Source organism: Corvus kubaryi, unplaced genomic scaffold (genome assembly GCF_017639235.1).
Source record: "Corvus kubaryi isolate FWS band 111438036 unplaced genomic scaffold, C.kubaryi_AGA036_p1.0 37308, whole genome shotgun sequence".
In the NCBI taxonomy this organism is placed as follows: domain Eukaryota; kingdom Metazoa; phylum Chordata; class Aves; order Passeriformes; family Corvidae; genus Corvus; species Corvus kubaryi.
This window is the reverse complement of record NW_024581096.1, coordinates 7,115,554-7,134,298: the sequence shown is the minus strand read 5'-3', so window position 1 is coordinate 7,134,298 and position 18,745 is coordinate 7,115,554. Positions and strand designations below refer to the sequence as shown.

General features: G+C 41.1%; 2 protein-coding genes and 1 long non-coding RNA gene across 3 annotated transcripts in view; 2 read left to right on the top strand and 1 right to left on the bottom strand.

Moving 5' to 3' along the window:
- ITGA1 (integrin subunit alpha 1) overlaps positions 1-4,644 on the top strand; it is a 73,463-nt gene extending 68,819 nt beyond the window's left edge. Inside the window, exon 30 of the mRNA XM_042028373.1 lies at positions 620-4,644. Coding sequence (XP_041884307.1) covers positions 620-664 — 45 coding nt within the window. The 3' untranslated portion in view covers positions 665-4,644. The remainder of the gene's footprint in view (positions 1-619) is intronic.
- Positions 872-7,099, bottom strand: LOC121664810. Its single transcript, XR_006016140.1, has 2 exons — positions 2,296-7,099; positions 872-2,191 (listed from the first exon to the last, which is right to left on the bottom strand). It is a non-coding gene; the product is annotated as an uncharacterized LOC121664810 (long non-coding RNA).
- A 7,434-nt stretch (positions 7,100-14,533) lies between these two features.
- ITGA2 (integrin subunit alpha 2) overlaps positions 14,534-18,745 on the top strand; it is a 67,767-nt gene continuing 63,555 nt past the window's right edge. Inside the window, exon 1 of the mRNA XM_042028369.1 lies at positions 14,534-14,689. Within this exon, the coding sequence (XP_041884303.1) occupies positions 14,644-14,689 (46 nt within the window). The 5' untranslated portion in view covers positions 14,534-14,643. The remainder of the gene's footprint in view (positions 14,690-18,745) is intronic.

Here is an 18,745-nt window from a genome sequence, read left to right as displayed (position 1 = left end):
GTAGAAATTACAAAATAATTAATTACACTGCATTTTTCTGATGTGTAACAAGCGGTGCTATCCGATTGAAACCTGTAATGCCATTATGTTAGGGAAAGAAAAATAAGATATTTTAGTATGAGTAAGGGTTTATTAAGGGATTTTTCTATCAACTTTGGCTGTGACCTTTGCCACGTATGTTTTCTCTGTGCAAGAGATGCTAGGCCTGTGGTGTAAGTTTTGCCACAAGTGGGCACTCTTCTCCAGGCTAAATATTTTGTTCCTGATTGCATTAGACAGTTACAGCTTATAAATTTAAACATGCATGATCTCTTGAAAATGTTGACATTATAAAATTAAATATCATTTATTCAATTGAGTAAAAATATTACTATTAAGCGCTTTAACCTTTGACAATATGTGAGCAAAACAGTGGTTCACCAATCACTCTGCTATATATTAAACATACTTAGTTTTTCCATTCCAGGAAAAACACTGTCATAGTTCAGTGATAGAATATTAACTAACTTTGTACAGTAGTGTAAGTATTAAAATAGTAGTAAGAACCAGCTCATGAATGTAGCCAGTATGGTTTGTATGCTTTGAGCAGTTCTTAGTCACTTTTTTTTCTTTTCTTTAGGCTGGATTTTTCAAAAGACCACTAAAGAAGAAAATGGAGAAATGAAAAAAAAAAAAAAAAGCAGAAATTTTTGCTCAGGTCTGCCTCCAAAATGTTACTGTAAAATTATAAACTTAGATGCAGTGGTTACAATGCTTTCTAAATGCAGGTGCGTTTAAAAACCCCAAGAAACAGAAAAACAAGAAGAAAATCAAGCACACATGAAAAAGAATGATGCAAAAAAAGAATGAACAACCTTGTGGCATTTTGTGATCTTCTAGTATTTACCTTTAAGCGTTACTCATTTTTGGAGAGTAACTGAGTTCAAAGATTCTAATGGCTTTTAATACGGAAAATTTGTAGTTATATTTTTATATACCTGTGTCTGTGGAATAATTTTTCATTCCAAATTACACAACAAGTCAGCTTGTATGTAGCAATCCCAGTCTTTTTTATCACTTTATGATTTTCAAAAGGAAAATGCATCATTTTCAATATTCCCTCCTAATGTCAGTTCCCTGGAAGCAGATTCTCAATTCACAAGGCAGAACATGTAAACTTTGAGAATGCACCAAATACCGTGTGATAGCTGATGCAATGGCAACTCAGAAGATAGAAGCACGTCCAGAATACTGGGTGAAAATTACTGAAATACCATGGATTTCTCTTTCAACTCATTTTAGCATGTCGAGCTGAACCAAGGATACTCCAAGAAAGAGATTTTTATGGTCAAGTGGACCATAAAGGGTTGATCCATGAAATCACATAACTGTTTGAACTTAAAATATATTTTTGGCAGGCCTAAAAATGCGCAAATCATTCAAGCCCATCTGATTGCACACTGTGCTCAAATAAGCAGGGGCATAATTTTTACCTGCAAATTGAAATGTCCATATTTATGCAGAAAATGTTTAGAGTCACCCTGAAAGTTTGACTCTTGCTGTATATCTTGGAGTAGCCAGCAGGGTGCTTCATAAACTGTCACTGTAAATTTCTTGTGTAGCTATTTAATCCAATGAGTATAACGTGTACAAAATAATAATTATCAGAAGAGCACAGATAGGAAATGCAGCACTGGCAAGCTTCTTCTAGTATTATAAATCACAGCTCATCTTTATTACTTACGAGTTTAAGAAGTGATGAAGAATTTGCATACTAAATAAGCACTTAACAAACGATGTTTATTTTGTGTCAAAGATTAAAAGTTTATATGAGAATACACTGAAATGTAGATAGCAAAAAGTTTCTTTAAGAAATTTTTTTCTTTCTATTTAGTTCATTTAGTTTCTTCCTTTCTTTCATGCACTTGTCTTCCTCCCATGAAGATCTCTCCCGAGGGCTCATGGCTGTGCTGTGACCTTGAGAGCTTCCTGTGTTACTTGGAGCCACACGAAATTAACAGGAGAAAAAGGATGCATGCTCACCAAGTGTGGTGCTGCCTCAGCATGAGTCAGTATTGATTGCCAGTAGATCAGAAAATGCTGAGGAGGTGTTCTAAGTTCTGCAAGACATACTTGTTGGCAGAAAAGCTTTACCTTTCCAAGGAAGCCAGGAAAACTTGTTCCTCCTCTTGGAACAAACGTCACTGAAATACTGAAAAAAACAAATATCAAATCAATTTTCCAAAATGTTTTTGCTTATCATTGTCTTTATAGTAATAGCTTAAAAAAAGAGTAATAAATTTTATAAAGACTTACTTTTCAAGAAGAGACTATAGATTGGGTTGAGCATGCTGACAGGTAAAACTCTGAAAGTGTGCCAGAAGGTACTTCATTGCTTGAAAGATGCTGTCACTCTTCAGTCCCATCTATTTAGTTCCTAAATTGGAGAAAGGAGTTACTGGAAAAGGCTGACATTTGTGAATGCACCAAGTAGGATTGAGTTTGAAAGTGTTTGCAATTTCTTCTTGTGTCTGTGGGAAAGGTGGTTATTTCACAGCAGCAGTCTGCTGAAGGTAGCAGTATGACTCACAGGAGAGGGCAGAGCCCTCCATGGGAACACTGTGGGTGGCTGTGCTTCACAGAGCCTGGGAGAGACGCTGAGACAGTAGACATGGTTGCTGTGCTCGTCTGGACAGCTGGAAGTGCACCCCGCCTGAATGGGATCTGGGCACAGAATACATGAATGGAAGCAAAAAAGTGTCGTAGAGGAATTGTGGATAGAATCCCTGCATCATTCATTGTGAAGGAAGCCAAAAATGTATTTGTTGAGCTGTGAAGATAAATTAATATAGTGGTGTTTTCACTCCCAAGCCAGACACAGGTTTTACTTGAAGAAAATTTATTATTTTGCTTGAATATATTTGATTGAAAGGTTTAAATGGCACTTGTGTCCGTAGCATTTGAACATGTTGGAACTGTAATTTTTTTTCTCACAGTATCTCTGAAAAGGCATAGCAGTGTTGTTAACCTCTTATGGTTTTGTCAAGGAACAGAATTATGAAGGAATTTTGACTCACCTGTGCACATGTAGAAAGTCTATGGTGGCAGAGGAAATACTTGTATTTGTTATTATTCATTCAGTTTGTTAACAGTGAGGTCACTTTTCCTGGCTTCATAAAATTACTCACAAGTTGTGTAAGACACACATAATTCTTATGCAGCATACTTCTAAGTGTTTCACTATTTAGTTATGATAAGCTGTTAACCGGAGCTTTTCATTTTTCTCGTGACATTTCATATCTTATTTTAAAGCATCAGCCTAACTGCAAAATGTCTAGGTCAAAAGAGCAGTCTATTTCCCTAGATAAACTATGCAAAAATAAATCAGTAGTATTTATCAAAGTAGAGTATGTTTAAGATCAGTGTTTCATTTTAGACCTTTGCACTGTAAAAACAGTAATAAGCTTAGTATAACTACACTGCTTTCCTCATTCATGATGCTTTCTCTCTTTTCACATTTTTCCTATTATCACATTTTCAATTATAGTATCTATTTAAAAGATAAGTATACATACATACTTACAAGTATGTCAAGGGGATAGCACTATAGCACATTATTCTTACACGATTCTTAGTGATTAGTAAACTATCTGTTTTTATCCTTACTAGCCTTTCCACACAGCACTGGAAGAGCTGTACTTTACTGCTTTTCATGATATACAACAGAAAAACCTACTGAAAGCAACATTGCAAATATCAGGAACATCTCACTTAAATTTGGCAGGCGCTAAAGGTACCAGAATCTAATTTTACAACATGTAATCAATTTTATTCCTAAAAATAGACACATTAGCATTGTAATGTGGTTCTAATAACTAATAAGATAAATAATTTTTATTTCAACAAAAGCATGTAAAAATTCATAAATTGGGTGTGTAGCCTGAGATTAAGTAACAAAAGGATTCTGGCCCTCACAGCTCAGTTCCTAACTTCAGCACTGAAGTAGGTAGCTTAGTGGGAATGGACAAGCTACTTTTCTATAGGGCAGGAATTCTCTGCACACTCCTGCTTCAATATCAGGTTGTTCTAGAGTTTGCTGATCCCATACATGATTTTAGAAGACTTAGGAAACAGCATCTGAATTAGACCAATCTCCCTGAGCAGCTGCTTGGGCTCCCTGGGCAGTTCCTTGCTTGTCTGGTTTCCCTCTAAGTCATTATTATGAGCCATTACTACGGACACAACCCACCTACCCTGACCCCTTACCTGAACCCTCTAGTACATATCCTGTCCTGAGTCATTTTGAGCATGGTGTTCCTCTTCCTCAGAGCTTGAGTCAGGGGAATCCACCTTAAACTGAAGCCAAGGGTTTTCATCTCACGTGGCACCAAGAGGCTGGAGTTAGGGTCATACTCATCTAATGAGTTCCACATAATCTAATTGGTTAATTTCTTTAATTGCCTATTGTATAGATGGTCACCCATTCAAAAATAAAAGCAAATAAGATAATCAGAATGTACTGCTCTTAACTATACCACTTAACAGGAATAAAAGGGGATTTATGTACTTTTAAATAGAACCACAGCATTCTGCACAGCATTTTCTTTTTCCTGTAAAAGTATTCTATGTGCTTTATTGATTAAAAAGGAAATTGAGTCTAACAAATCTCCTGTGTAGTTTGTTTGCTTGTTATTGATATAAGAATAATATAAAATCATCTCAGTACCTAAAAACAAATTCATCTAGCTGTCAATAGAAGGGCATTGTAGAAACAAGTATTCTTGCACAGCATAACATCCAGGAGAGCTTGATGTGGTCAAGCTGTCATAAATGCATTGTCATTAGATTTATGGACTTTGTGCTTACACCCATGTTTGAAAGCTTTTTAGAAGATCATATGACTTCCTGGCACAGAGTTGTTTCCATAACACTAAATGAAGTTGGAAGACATATTCATTCATTCATCTAATCATTCTTCCTGTCCAGAGATTCTTCTGTACAACTTATTCCTGTAACCCAAATAGTCCACAGTCTTGCATAATTGTGAATGATTCACATTAACTTCCTTAAACCTAGTAAACATTTGTATCAAAACTTCCTAGAAGATAAAGATTATACCTTTTATATCAGAGTTAACTTTTAGAAAAGTTTACAAAATATGTAATAACTGTTCTCTCATCAGAGACTACTTTGATGATGAATCACAATTCTCTAATAGCAACATCCTGTCTAGTCATGGGGGAGTGCTTACCATAGTAACTGCTCTGAAAGTATCTGATCATTAAGAGTTTGCTGGACATTGTCCATGGGAGCATTTCAATGAAGATCAGGGAGAAAAAATCCATTTCTATTTTTGTTTGTTTGTTTTAAATTGCTTTTCAATTGAATTAATGAATAACTAGAATCACTTTCTCACAGCAAGAAGTGTAATATGATGTGTGATTTGCACAGAACTGGATTAGAATTCATTGCATTTATCAGAAACAGCCCTCAGCACTTCACAGTTCAGAGATAATACCACTTCATGCAGTGGGTGTGGTTTGAGGTTTGAGCCCTGTAACAATAAAGAGTCATAAAGATTAAATTGCTGATGAAGTTTTAGTAACAACTGGCTGATACCACAGTTTAGACAGCACAGCAGGATTATGTTTAAAAAAGTGGATGATAAAATGAGCTATCATCAATGAAATCATGTTTTAGTTACAAAGACTGAGGGCTGACACCTCAGAGATAATGGATTTTGTTCATTCAGTTTAAAAAATTGACTGAAAGACTCAAGATAGATTTTGATTCTGACTCTAGCACAGTGGGGCATAGAGCTACTTTACCGTTTTTCCCTGCTCATGCACTCACCCTTCTGCCCTTCTTTTCCCACTTTCTGAGCATTCTCGGAAAGGACAGAGATTCCTCAAGGGCTCACTGAATGTTGTGTCTCCCGGGGATTTTCAAAGAAATGGGAGAGGGAGCAGAAGTATTCAAAGTAGATTGGAGTAGATCTAGTGAGCCAGTTGTCTTGATGGACTTCATCCACCCCCTTTGCCCACTTGTTCACTTTCAGTGCTGGTGAAATCACTCTTCTTGGTTATAGTTCAGCTTGATTTGGTACTGGAAGTTACTACTTATCACAAAGCTTCACATATCTGTTTCATATACATATGGTCCTTAAGGTTTATTCATGTTCAGGGTACTGTTATTCTTCCCGGGGTAAAGAAATAGGATTTCTTTCTCTAGTGAAAATTTTTTTATATTGTTTTCCGTTACAACACATTTTCACTCTATCAGAGTGGGTAAGATGAAAAACAGAGGATGTCCTCAGTTTTCCCTGAAAAGCGGTTGAAGTTTAGCAATTCTGTGACAGTAATCTGAGAAAAGTAGATTACTTTGTATCATTTTGGAGAACACACAGAGAAATTTTGCTCAGTATTTTCTCATGGTCCAAATTAATAGCCATTCATAGCTCACTTTCTTGTGTGCCAGCTCATAAAATCTCACTGACAAAAGCCTTACTCTGGCCTCAGCCATTTTACACTGTGCCAGGATAGATGCTATTACATCTCAAAAATTTTAGGGCTCAGCTAAAATTTCCATTTACCCTGATAGCCAGGAAAAAAAACCTGTTCTGGTGGCACCAGTGATGAGGGTTTTGAGACTCTCAGGAACTCCACAAACTACTAAATTGCTTTTTGGTTTTTTTTTTTAATTTGAGGTTCAATTTGAGGATCTGCCAAAATTAACTCAGAGTCCTGGCTCCTGTATGTCATGAATTCCCAGTATTTGGAAAATTGCCTACAGTTCTCATTGAACAGACAATTATTAGAGAGTAATATTTGCCTTATAACGTGCTGCTATGACATAGTTCATAGAATCATTAAGGTTGGAAAAGACCTCCAAAATCATCAAGTCCAACCTTTGACTGAACATCATATCAAACAAACCACAGCATAAGGTACCACATCCAAGTCATTTCTTGAAAACCTCTGTTCATCCTCTGGGGATGCTGATTCTACCATCTCCCTGGGTTACCCACTTCAGTGCTTGACCATACATTCACTGAAGAAATTCTCCCTAATTTCCAACCTAAATCTCCCCTGGCAGAGCTTGAAGCTATTTCCTCTTCTGTTGCTTGTAACCTGGGAGAAGAGGCCAACCCCCACCTGGCTACAGCCTCCTTTCAGGCAGTTGTAGAAAGTGATAAGGTCACCCCTGAGCCTCCTTTTCTCCAGACTAAACACCCCCAGCTCCCTCAGCTGCTCCTCACAGGACCAGGACTTGTGCTCCAGACCCTTCCCCAGCTCCCCTGACCTTCTCTGGACTCCCTCCAGTACCTCAATGTCTTTCTTGCAATCAGGGGCCCAGAACTGGACACAGCACTCGAGGTGTGGCCTCACCAGTGCCCAGTACAGGAGGACAATCCCTGCCCTGGTCCTGCTGGCCACACTATTGCTGATCCAGGCCAGGATGCCATTGGCCTTCTTGGCCACCTGGGCACACCCTGGCTCATGTCCAGCTGCTGTCACCAGCACCCCCAGGTCCTTTCCAGCCCCTCTGTCCCAGCCTGTGGTGCTGCCTGTGGTTGTTGTGACCCAAGGGCAGGGCCCAGCACTTGGCCTTGTTGAACCTCACACCATTGGCCTCAGCCCATGGATCCAGCCTGTCCAGATCCCTCTGCAGGGCCTTCCTGCCCTCCAGCAGATCAGCATTCACACCCAACCTAGTGTCTCCTGTGAGTTTAGTAAGGGTCCATTTAATTCAGATCTTGATATTGAACAGGATAATAAAGATATTGAACAGGACTGGGCCCAATATTGAGCCTTGTGGAAGCCTATCAGTGACCGGACATGAACTCGATGTGGCCACCACTTTTTGAGCCTGGCCATCCAGACAGTTTTTAACCCAGCAAAGAGTGCACCTGTCCAAGCCCTGGGCTTCCAGCTGTTCCAGAATGCTGGGGTAGTGTCAAAGGCTTTACTGAAGTCCGGGTAGACAGCACCCACAGCCTTTCCCTCATCCACCAGGCAGGTCACCTGGTCATAGAAGATCAGGTTGGTCAGGCAGGACCTGCCTTTCCTAAACCTGTAGTGGCTGGGTCTGATGCCTCTGATCCCCACAGGCTCAAAATGATCTGTTCCATAACCTTCCCTGGCACCGCGGTCAGGCTGACAGGCCTGTAGTCTCACGTATCTTCCTCCCAGACCTTCCTGTGCATGGGAGCCACACCGACCAACCTCCAGTCATCTGGGACCTCCCCAGTTAGCCATGACTGATGATTAATGATGGAGCACGGCTTAGCAAACTCTTCTGCTGGTTCCCTCAGTACCCGTGGGTGAATCCCATCTGGTGCCACAGGCTTGTGGCTGTCGGAGTGGCACATCAGGTCACTGACTACTTCCTCCTGGATTGCAGGGGGTCTACTCTGCTCCCTGTCCCTGTCAGACAGCTCAGGGGGCTGGTTGCCCTGATGATCACTGGTCTTAACAGTTGAAGACTGAGGCAAAGAAGGTGTGAGGAACCTCAGCCTTTTTCTCATTTTGGTAACTATATTTCCCCTACTGTGTTCAATAAAGAATGGAGGTTTTCCTTCATCTTCCTGTTGTTATTAATGTATTTATAACACATTCCTTACCAGATTGCAAAAATCTTATTCACCTTCTAAGAAAATATGTCTGGGGAGAACCAACATGCCAGCCCACAAAAACTGGAGTAAAATCTGAAAGGTCTTTGCATGAAGGGCTGGCAGGATGGCCATGGAGGAGGAGGTCATGCCATGTGATGAGAGAGGTCATGCCCCCTCTCTGGGTTTGTGACATGTGACTGAAACTGTGCCATTAGGCCATGTGCAAAGGTGGGCATGTTGCACTTTTCAAAGATTTTATTTGGTCTCTGGTGCTGTTTCTCCAGCTCTCAGTACTGGGGCCAGTTCTGCTTGGTATCTCATCAATGACCTCGACAAGGGATTGAGTGCACCCTCAGTCCCTTCACAGATGACACAAGTTGGGCAGGAGTGTTGATCTGCTGGAGGGCAGGAAGGCTCTGCAGGGGGATCTGGACAGGCTGGATCCATGGGCTGAGGCCAATGGTGTGAGGCTCAACAAGACCAAGTGCTGGGTCCTGCCCTTGGGTCACAACTCCAGGCAGTGGCACAGGCTGGGACAGAGGGGCCGGAAAGGACCTGGGGGTGCTGGTGACAGCAGCTGGACATGAGCCAGGGTGTGCCCAGGTGGCCAAGAAGGCCAAGGGCATCCTGGCCTGGATCAGCAATAGTGTGGCCAGCAGGACCAGGGCAGGGATTGTCCCCCTGTACTGGGCACTGGTGAGGCCACACCTCGAGTGCTGTGTCCAGTTCTGGGCCCCTCATTGCAAGAAAGACATTGAGGTACTGGAGGGAGTCCAGAGAAGGGCGGCGGAGCTGGAGAAGGGTCAGGAGCACAAGTCCTGTGAGGAGCAGCTGAGGGAGCTGGGGGTGTTTAGCCTGGAGAAAAGGAGGCTCAGGGGTGACCTTATCACTTTCTACACCTGCCTGAAAGGAGGCTGTAGCCAGGTGGGGGTTGGCCTCTTCTCCCAGGTAATCAGTGACAGGATGAGTGGACATAAGTTTAAGCTGCACCAGAGGAAGTTTAGATTTGACATTGGGAGGAATTTCTTCACAGAAAGGGTGATTAGACATTGGAATGGGCTTGATGATTTCAAAAGTCTTTTCCAACCCAATTGATTCTGTGATTCTGTGATTCTGTGAACACTTTTTTACAATCAACTAGACAACACCTGATCACGTTACCACATTTTATCTGCCACCTTTTGGTACTTCATCTTTTACTCAAGGTTTGTAGTTAATTCTAGATAATGTAGCAAATGACCAGGAGAGAATAGGTCAAGTTAAGCAGTTATAGATATACCAAAAGTGGGGTTTATTTTATATTCAGTGTTATTTTTTATTAGAGTCACACACTTAAGTTGCAAACAATCTAAGGAAAAAATAAGAAAATAAATCCCTCACAAAGTAATGCATTAAGACTAAAATATTTCTCACATAATTAGTTAAAAATTCAGTGGGATTCAGTAGAATTTGTTAAGGGAGTCAGGTTTGCTAAAAATGCCTACCAAATACTTGAGCAACTTTTAATGGCAGGAAAATAAAAATGAAGAATTTATAGATCTTAATTCCAAAAAACGGAAAACAATTACGATGTTTTCAAAATAGAAATGGTCAAAAATGTAAACAAGGGCATATTCTAAGGAAATAGAGGTTCCTGTCTTCTCATCGGGTACTTTTAAATCCTCTCTGATAAATATTTTAAAGATATCCACTATTTTAAAGAGTTTGTGTGATTATTGGAGCTGTATCAAGGTTAATACTTTGGTAATTGGGCTGAACTTCCTGAAGGAGTATATCAGCTGCTCTAGAGACCCTGAAATTACATATGTTGGGTTAGGTTCCCCTATAGGACCTCACTTTTGGGATCACAGGTGAATGGAACACTTCTTCACGGGCTTCATTAAGTCCCATTTATATAATTTCCTCATGACAGGTATAAGGTTTCCTAACCTGAAAAAATAATTGGTGAAAATATGTGTACATATTCTGTGCTAGGTAGAACAGTTCAGTCAAAACAGCAAGAAACAGGTAAATGTGTGTCGGTACATCCAGAGTAGGAAATGGTGCTGTGCATCAAGAGCAAGACCGGAGAATTCCTGTATAGCACTTTGAGATGATCGAACCAAAGTTGCAAAAGAGTGTTAAAAAGGTGGGGTTTGGATAGTAGCATAGCAAAGTTCTGTTTTGTCCTCTACTTGTTGCCTATGGATACCTAAAATGCCTTTTGCATATTTTTGACCTTTTCCAGTTTTATTTCAAAACTGAACTTTTACTGTCTAATCTACATCCTCACAGCTAATTTTAACATTTCCTTTACAGATTTGAGTCTTTTAAGTAGCTTGTTCTTTTTCCTTTCCGAGCAGCCCTTAATGTAACATTTTTCTTACAGACACCATGTTTCTGTTAAAAACAATTACTGATATTTGGAGGCTTTCCCTCTAGCATCTTCAGACAAATCAGAGTGACCTGGAGCGATGCATCTTGGCCTCCTGTGGGTAAATTAGTCACTTTTCCAAGATTTCCCCCCAGAAATACATAAACAGAGAACTCCTAAGTTTTGCATACCACAGAAGCTCTGATTCTCTGGTCAGCCCTTGCAAATGACAAAAATGGAAATACCTGCATATTTCTCTGAGCAGGTTGGCATTAATTTGTACATTTTTTCATCACATTAAAAAGCTAGAATAACATGCATAAACTGTAAAATTGATTGTTAAATATATCTTCACCAGAATAACTTTTAAAAGCAAATATTTGTTCATTATCTTCACTTCACAATGTTTATTTTTTCTTGAAAATGCAAAAACTATATTGAACTTTTCGTGGTGATAAAGCGACCTACTTCACACAGTCCTTACTGTGAAAAGGGAAGTTTGTTTGGGCCGTGATAACAAAATAGATTATTCTAATGTGCAAGTAAACCATATTTGCACAGAACCAAGTCTGAAACCTTGCAAATCAGCTCAGGCAGACATGGTGGTTTTGGCAAGAGTCCCTGTAATCGATGACAAGCAGACATGACAAGGTGCTATAAAACATCATTAAACAACAAGCACGTGTACAGCAAAGGGTGTATCCAACCCCATTTTATAGCGCAGAGATAAGGAACACTAACCAAACTGTTCTCTGAGTAATTTGATTATCAGTGTAGGTGAACAGCAATAAATAATAATTTCTCTGAATATGTGCAATATATGTATAAAATTTCTGAAGTGAGTCAGAAAAGGTGAAATATTGCACAACCTAAAAACTTTTGTTTCCCATGGTATGCAAAGTACAGCTCAGGATTATATGAGAACATTGTTATCAAATGGCTTATAATAATTTAAAACAAAAGCATTCATCTAAGGGAGTATTGTTAAAGAATACAGTAATTGTCACAGTGTTTATTCTCCTACAACCTATTCTTTGTAAACACAGAAGAATGTTGCTCTAAGAAGCAACACCCTGGGAGACACCCTTAGTGTGTGAGAAATTATTCTTCAACATTGTGTCTGGATGAGAAAGAAAGTTTCATATCCTAAGGGTAAATTTATAATGAGAATGATGTAACTGAATCAAAGACATTGTTCCTTAGGAAACTGAGACATTAGTCTGCAGAGGTTATTTTAGGGTGGGGAAGAGGGTGATTCTAGGTTTATTCCATTATTAAGAAACCATTTTTCTCTATGCTGTGGATTTTTGTTTGTTGTTTTTTATTGTCCTTTCATTAGTATTTATTAATTTGTGTTCTTCTTCATCCTTGTGGAAGTATAGTTTTTCCTTCTTGTCCCGGAGTGGCACACACATGTATACACTCAGTGCAGATAGAAAGAAAAGCTGCCATGGCTGCTCTTCCCCTCACAATTTGCCTGCTGGTCGCTGGATCAGTCTGTGTGCTGAAGCTGGTGTTACTACTTCAATAGCTGCACCTTGAAGTGTCTGCAGGGCTTCTGTGACACCGTGCAAAGGAAACACAGTGCTACAGTGCTCCCAGAGGCTTGCAAGTCATCACTGGTGATGACTGACCAAGGGTTTTGGAGAAGGCTTTGGACTGGGCTTTGGAGAGGGATTTGGAGTTCAGCAGCAACAGTATCTTGGGAAGTGCTCACAGTTCATGTACAAGATCTTGCACTGGAATGGGTAACATGCCTGTGTGTCCTGTAAAGTAAATACATGGAAGAATTCAATGTAAGTTAAGCAAAGGCAGGTCTCTGCTGCACTTCCATCAAGTAGATTTTAACATCCTGATGGAAATTTCTTTAACCACATGATGTCTACATAAAATACCTGCTGAATAATTCCACCTGTTGACAAGTTTCTTCATTTTAACTTACAACTCATCTTCCGATTGTTAAAAACAACTAAGAAGCTGAGAGAATACATGTACACCTTAAATAATAGCTACGATGTGTCACACCTAAAGGGCCGTGACCTAGAGGCTGAGACGGGTGAAGGAAGGAAGAATTTCTATTTCAATTTGCCAGGCAAACTGTCTTTTTCATTACACGATGTTATGCCAAGAAGTTCAAATTATTCAGCAGAATTCATTGTACAAAATGAAATACATTCCATATGAAAAGGTAGTTCCATAAATTTTGATATTTACTGGAACTGTGGGATGGAGAAAATGCATGTTTCTCAAATACTCTGCACATGCAGTACTCAAACAGTGCTGACAAGGCTAGGTAGGATGAAAGCTACACAGCACTTTGCATAAGAATTCTTTCTGATTTCTTAGGAAGTCAAACTTCTCACCTCCCTATTTTTACTGGCTTCGATTCTCTTTGTCTTCCTGGATATTGGCCTGGGACTTAAGACAATGTAGGCAGTTATTTTGCCTAGGCAATACATCCTCACCATCATTGCCAACTTCGAGACAGTTTTGTGGCAAGGTTTCTGGATCCTGTTGCACTACTGCATAGCTGGGGGCATATTCTGCAGGAATTTCATTTGAAGAAGAAGATATAGATTCAGCGTCATTAAACATGCAATTTAATACTTGAGCAAGTATTAAACAGCCCCTCTATATTGTTTAATAAATACAGGTTTAAAGACTATTCTGCAAGTTTCTGCCACCAGAGAAAAAGAGGCATTCCCACCCCTCCACAGCGCTGTTGTCCAGGGTGCCCCGGGCGTGAATCAGGGGGATGGGAAGCAGGAGAATTAGTTTGTCAGGAACAATATATCCAGCTTGGTCAGCATACCAGGGCAGGAAGAAAAGATAAGAGAACTCTGATAAAACCAGGGGGGTCTCAGACAGATACCCTGCAAACTAGCTCAAACCAGTCTCGAAGGCCAGGGATACAAAAGAGCATGCGCGGGGAAGAAAGGTTAAAAGTTGAGGACGAGGAAGACCGTCAGCCTTCCTCCAAAAGATCCCCGAAGACCCCTACCAAGAAAACACCAAACCACACTGCGCAAGCGCAACGCGGATGTAAATGACTTTTGGGTTCATTATAATACGAAGCGGGGCTAGGTGATGAATATGTATAGGCGTGCTGCGAAACTTAATGAATATGGAACTTGTAACCCGGTAAATACCGAGCTGAATGCAGCTGTCGGCACGCATGGCTTTGGAGGAGCGATCCCCCGTGCGTCCCAGCTGGAAATAAACATACCTACTTTACTACTTCTTTAGTAGTGGAGTTCTGTCCGCTCTTCAGGCGGGGGTGGTGGGTGTCCCGATCCCGGAGCCCTCCTTCCACTGCAGCGATGAGCAAAGGGTACGCAGCCTTGGGCAGCGCCAGGCGGGGCGAGCGCGAGGAGTTCTCCTCCAGGGAATGAAACTAAGGGAGAGCCGCTGGGAGCAGCCCGGTTGCAAAGCCTGCAGGGGACAGCACCGCCAGCAGCGCCGCGGGTGTGGGGCGAGGGGCAGGGGACGGGAGGAGCTGCCTCCGGCCCCTCCACGGCCGTGGACCGCAGGGGGCGTGGAGGAGGAGGAGGAGGAGGAGGAGGAGGAGGAGGAGGAGGGAAAGAAGGAGGAGGAGAAGGAGTATTTGGGGGCGGCTCGGAGCAGGTGGCGCTCAGTGTCGCGCTGCGAGGCGGCCAGCTCGGGAGCGGCACCGGCCCGACCTCGCACCGCGCCGGACATGGGCTCCGCGGGCGCGGCGCTGCCCGCCCTGCTCCTCGCCATGGGTACGTCTGTCTGTCCCTCCGCTCCGGGAGGGAGGAAGGAAGGGAGGAAGGAGGGAGGGAAGGTCCACCCGCGGGTGCGAGGTGCCGAGGCCGGGCAAAGACGCGTGGTGAGTGCGCGGCTGCGAGCCGAGGGGCTGTGGCTGCTGCGAGTGCGGTGCATCGGCGGCGATTTTAAAGCAGGTTAAACTCCTGGAGTGGCACGGATTTCACTGTCCCGTAAATGGAGTGTGTGTGCGCTGGCGGTGTGGCGGGAACGGGAGCAGTCCGATGTGTGAATTTAGGGTTACACGATGATTATATCTTTTTAAACACGAAGATGTTATTCTCTTTGTGAATGGTGTTCCTAATTTCCAAGAGTCCTCTAGGTCTGTAACTACCCTGTTGGGCAGATGTCGCTCCTTGGAAAAGGATAGGGAAACTTGAAATCTCCTTCTTCTCTTGGCTAACTTAATTACCATTACATATATTTTCCTGGGAACTATAAGCAATCATAGTCACTTGCCATGAGCAAATTCCCAGGCAGTTTCAGAGTTTTAATATTACTGTATACTCTCACAAACCCTTAATTAGCAAGTCACCGAAGAGGCAGCATGAAAATGAGTTTTCACTGATGAGCTGTTCCAACTTGTTCTTTCAGTAACTATAGTGAACACTGCAGTGGAATGTGTGGCTGCAGGGTATGAAATAAAATACAAAAATATTAACCTGTGATGTGATATACAGTACACAAACAACCTGGCATTTTTAAAAAAAAGAAAAATTCTGAAAAGTACCAGTGGGCAAAACATTCCACCCTGTACTTTTGCTTAATCTATCCTTTATTCTCCTGGTTACAGCTACTGCAAACCAGGACCATCAACATTCCCTGTAATTCATGGGGTCTTAAGACTTGCAAAGGTTTGTAGAGCAGTGCTGAAAGCAGAAGATAAGGACTGATTGTGAGAGGAGGATTCCCCTGGCATTGCACATGACAGAAGTGGGATAGGTCTACTTTGTTCAGGCATTATCCATGATTTATCTTAATTCATACACCTGAAAGCTGTCATAATTTTGATTTCAGATGTGTCACGACATTTGATGTCAGCAGATGTAATTACCAAGTTAATACTTGCTCAGGCCTTTTTGATCTTTTAGAATTGGCAAGGAAAATAAAGTTTCAGCACAGGAGGGTTTTCCCTAAGTGTTTTTGGAGTTCTTCTATGGTGGTACTCTTGTAGCTCCTCCACAACAATTTTCAAATTGCTTGAATTTTAGTGAACTGGTTTACATTCAAAGGCGATATTCTTGAATTTAATTGGGATATCTTAGCTGAGTTAGTCATTACTTCAAGAAAATATTCCAAGTTATTCCAGACTTGATTTTATGTCACTATATTAACTTCCCAAATATCATCTATATTAAATGGATCACATGGGGGAGCTTTGTTGTGTCTCCAAATTCAACTAAAATTAGTGCAACAGTGAAGTAGTGGGTTACTCTTGGTTGATGTGTACTTTTGTGTCTGGAAAGTCACTAAGACTTCGTAGATGCTACAAGAAGAAAAGATTTGAAACAGAACTACCACTTTGATAATATGACTTTGCTACCAACCTTGTTAATTGTTGACCAAAAAGTATACAGCATAGAGAAGTAGATTATATTAAAAGGAATAAATGGTGCATTAACAGGGCAACCCATGCAACAGAGCACGAACATTTCTGTTGTTAAATGCTGCTGATAGGTTTGCCATGTCCAGTTCTTTAAATTTACATTTTAAGTATCTATTTTTTTTTCCTTATCCTGTTCTTAAAAGTCGAAGCCAAAACCGCCCAGCTCTCTCTGAGAGTGAGGCCAGTGGAAAATACAGTAGCTTTCCTGGGCTCAATTCTGTTAACATTTTCTTTGGAAAGCTCTAGTGCCCTCATACTTCAGAGGAGATATTTGAAATTTGGCAGGAAGGTGCTATTTGCATTGTCTACCTAAATTTGGCCAAGTAACAAGTCTTTGCAAAACTGTATTCCTCTGGAAAGAAATGTATTTTTATCAGCTAGATTCTAACTTAATTTATCTCCACCTTGTTGTGCACCTTAGTCAGATGTTTCTGTGTGAGGTCTTAGGTCTACACCTGCAAACACAAAAACATTCTCTCTTAACTTCTCATGTTATTTTTACAGTAATATTCATTGTTGTTTAAGTCACTCTGCTTTCCAGTTTGCTTCTGGATGGTAGTCTGCTGACTGTACTGCACGCTCTTAACTGCTTCCTGGGCTTCAGATGAATCAGCTTGTTCTCCTTTTTATGAGAGTCATTCACTTCAGAGTGAATTATCAACTGATAGTGTTGGAGGGCCATACCTAGGGGAGGAAGTAAAATTTGGGCTGGCCTCATCTATACTATCTCAGCAGGCCTTCATGTTGAAGCCTACTATGCACCTTCCTCCAGCAACCCAGGCTGTGAATGGTACAACTCTTAGCACATCTGTAAAATCTCCACTCTGTGAAGTACACATCCCTTGAACTCTTTAACTCTGGAATGAAAAATTGCAGCGACATAAGGGTTTTGCCTTTTGAACTACAGGTGTACCACAAGTGCCATGGATTCTCAAATCTCCCGGTGGGACCCAGGCAGACTGAAGGAGAAAACAGGTCTATCTGAAATTGGGTGGTGTGAGTGTATTTCTCTAAAAAGTTCAGTAGAGTAGAGGATTTCCAGTGATGGGGACCTTGTAAACAATGAGCAGTAAGCCTCTATAGAGGAAGAGGAAACCCTACTTACAAACTCTTTTTCTTCAGTACGCTTTTGTTTAAACTGGGATGGAAGCTGTGATAATGGCATTTAACATGCAGAAGTTGGAAAGTGCCCAAAGTTAGCCACCTGGATTTGTCTCTTTTGCACATCAGTGCATCTTGCTGTCACCGCCTAAAAACAGAGAAAGATAGTGTGACCAGAGAACGAGCTGGAACCTCTGCCTTGCTTAGTTTTGAAATTAGAAAGTGGTCTAATGAATGAAGATGAAACATAGGATTGAGAGAAATATTTTTTTTTCTTACAAAAGTGGATTCTTTCTCTCTCTCTCTTTCTTTTATTTTTTTTTCCACAAAAGCTGAGTACAATTTCAGATGAGTCATTTAATTCAAATCTTTGACATGTGGTTGGAGCTTTTGTGTTCTTCTCTTTCTCTTTGTTCAGCCAGGGGTTCTCAAAACTGAAGCTGCGTTTTCACGATCTGGTTAAGCTGACCTGAATGTGGAGCTGACGCTATAAGGACATTTTGTCCACTCCTGGTTGCATGTTTCCACCAGTTACTCTGTGCTATCGTTATGGCTTAGGCTGGGGAACAGGTCAGGGACCCATTTGCTTGATTAATTTTTTCCCCCTTTTGAGCCAGGTTAGTTTTGGAGATGAGCTAAACTGATCCTGCTCACTGGAGCAATTTATTTGTTAGTGCTGGCATAGGGGACAGTCAGAACTCATGGCCAGAGGAGGGAGGAAAGCTGGAAAAGTCCCTTTCACTGGTAGCTGTCACTTCCACTGGCTTGAGCTTTTTGTGCAAGTACATCTTGACACGCAAACTGCTCTGTATTCACAGCTGTTTCTGAAGTCAATGGAAATGTGAATTTCAATTTGAATGGGGAAAAAAAGGGGTTCTAGCTGTATCACTAGATATCCAAAAGTGGTAAGTACATTTGGTTTGTTGTTTTTTATTGTTGTTGTTGTTGGTTTTTTAATGGAGCTAAGGATGATCTCTCATTTCACTTGAGGGTTGAAAAATAAATCCTCTGTCACTTGCAAATACTTAAATGTTTGTGGTCAAGATATGTAGGCAACAATCCACAAGGAAGATGATAAAGTTAAAATCATACATAAAAAGTATATGGCAATGTACAGAGCAGGAAGTACTAAACTGATAACTGAAAAGCAAATGAAAATTGAACATTTGGTGCAATAAATGAAGCTAAAAGTGGGGGTGAAAATGCAAGACATGATTTTAACACATGCACATGCACACTAACTTAAGTCTGTACAGACTATTTTGATTTCTGCCTTTCTCCTTCTTTGTGATCACCTTTTGATACC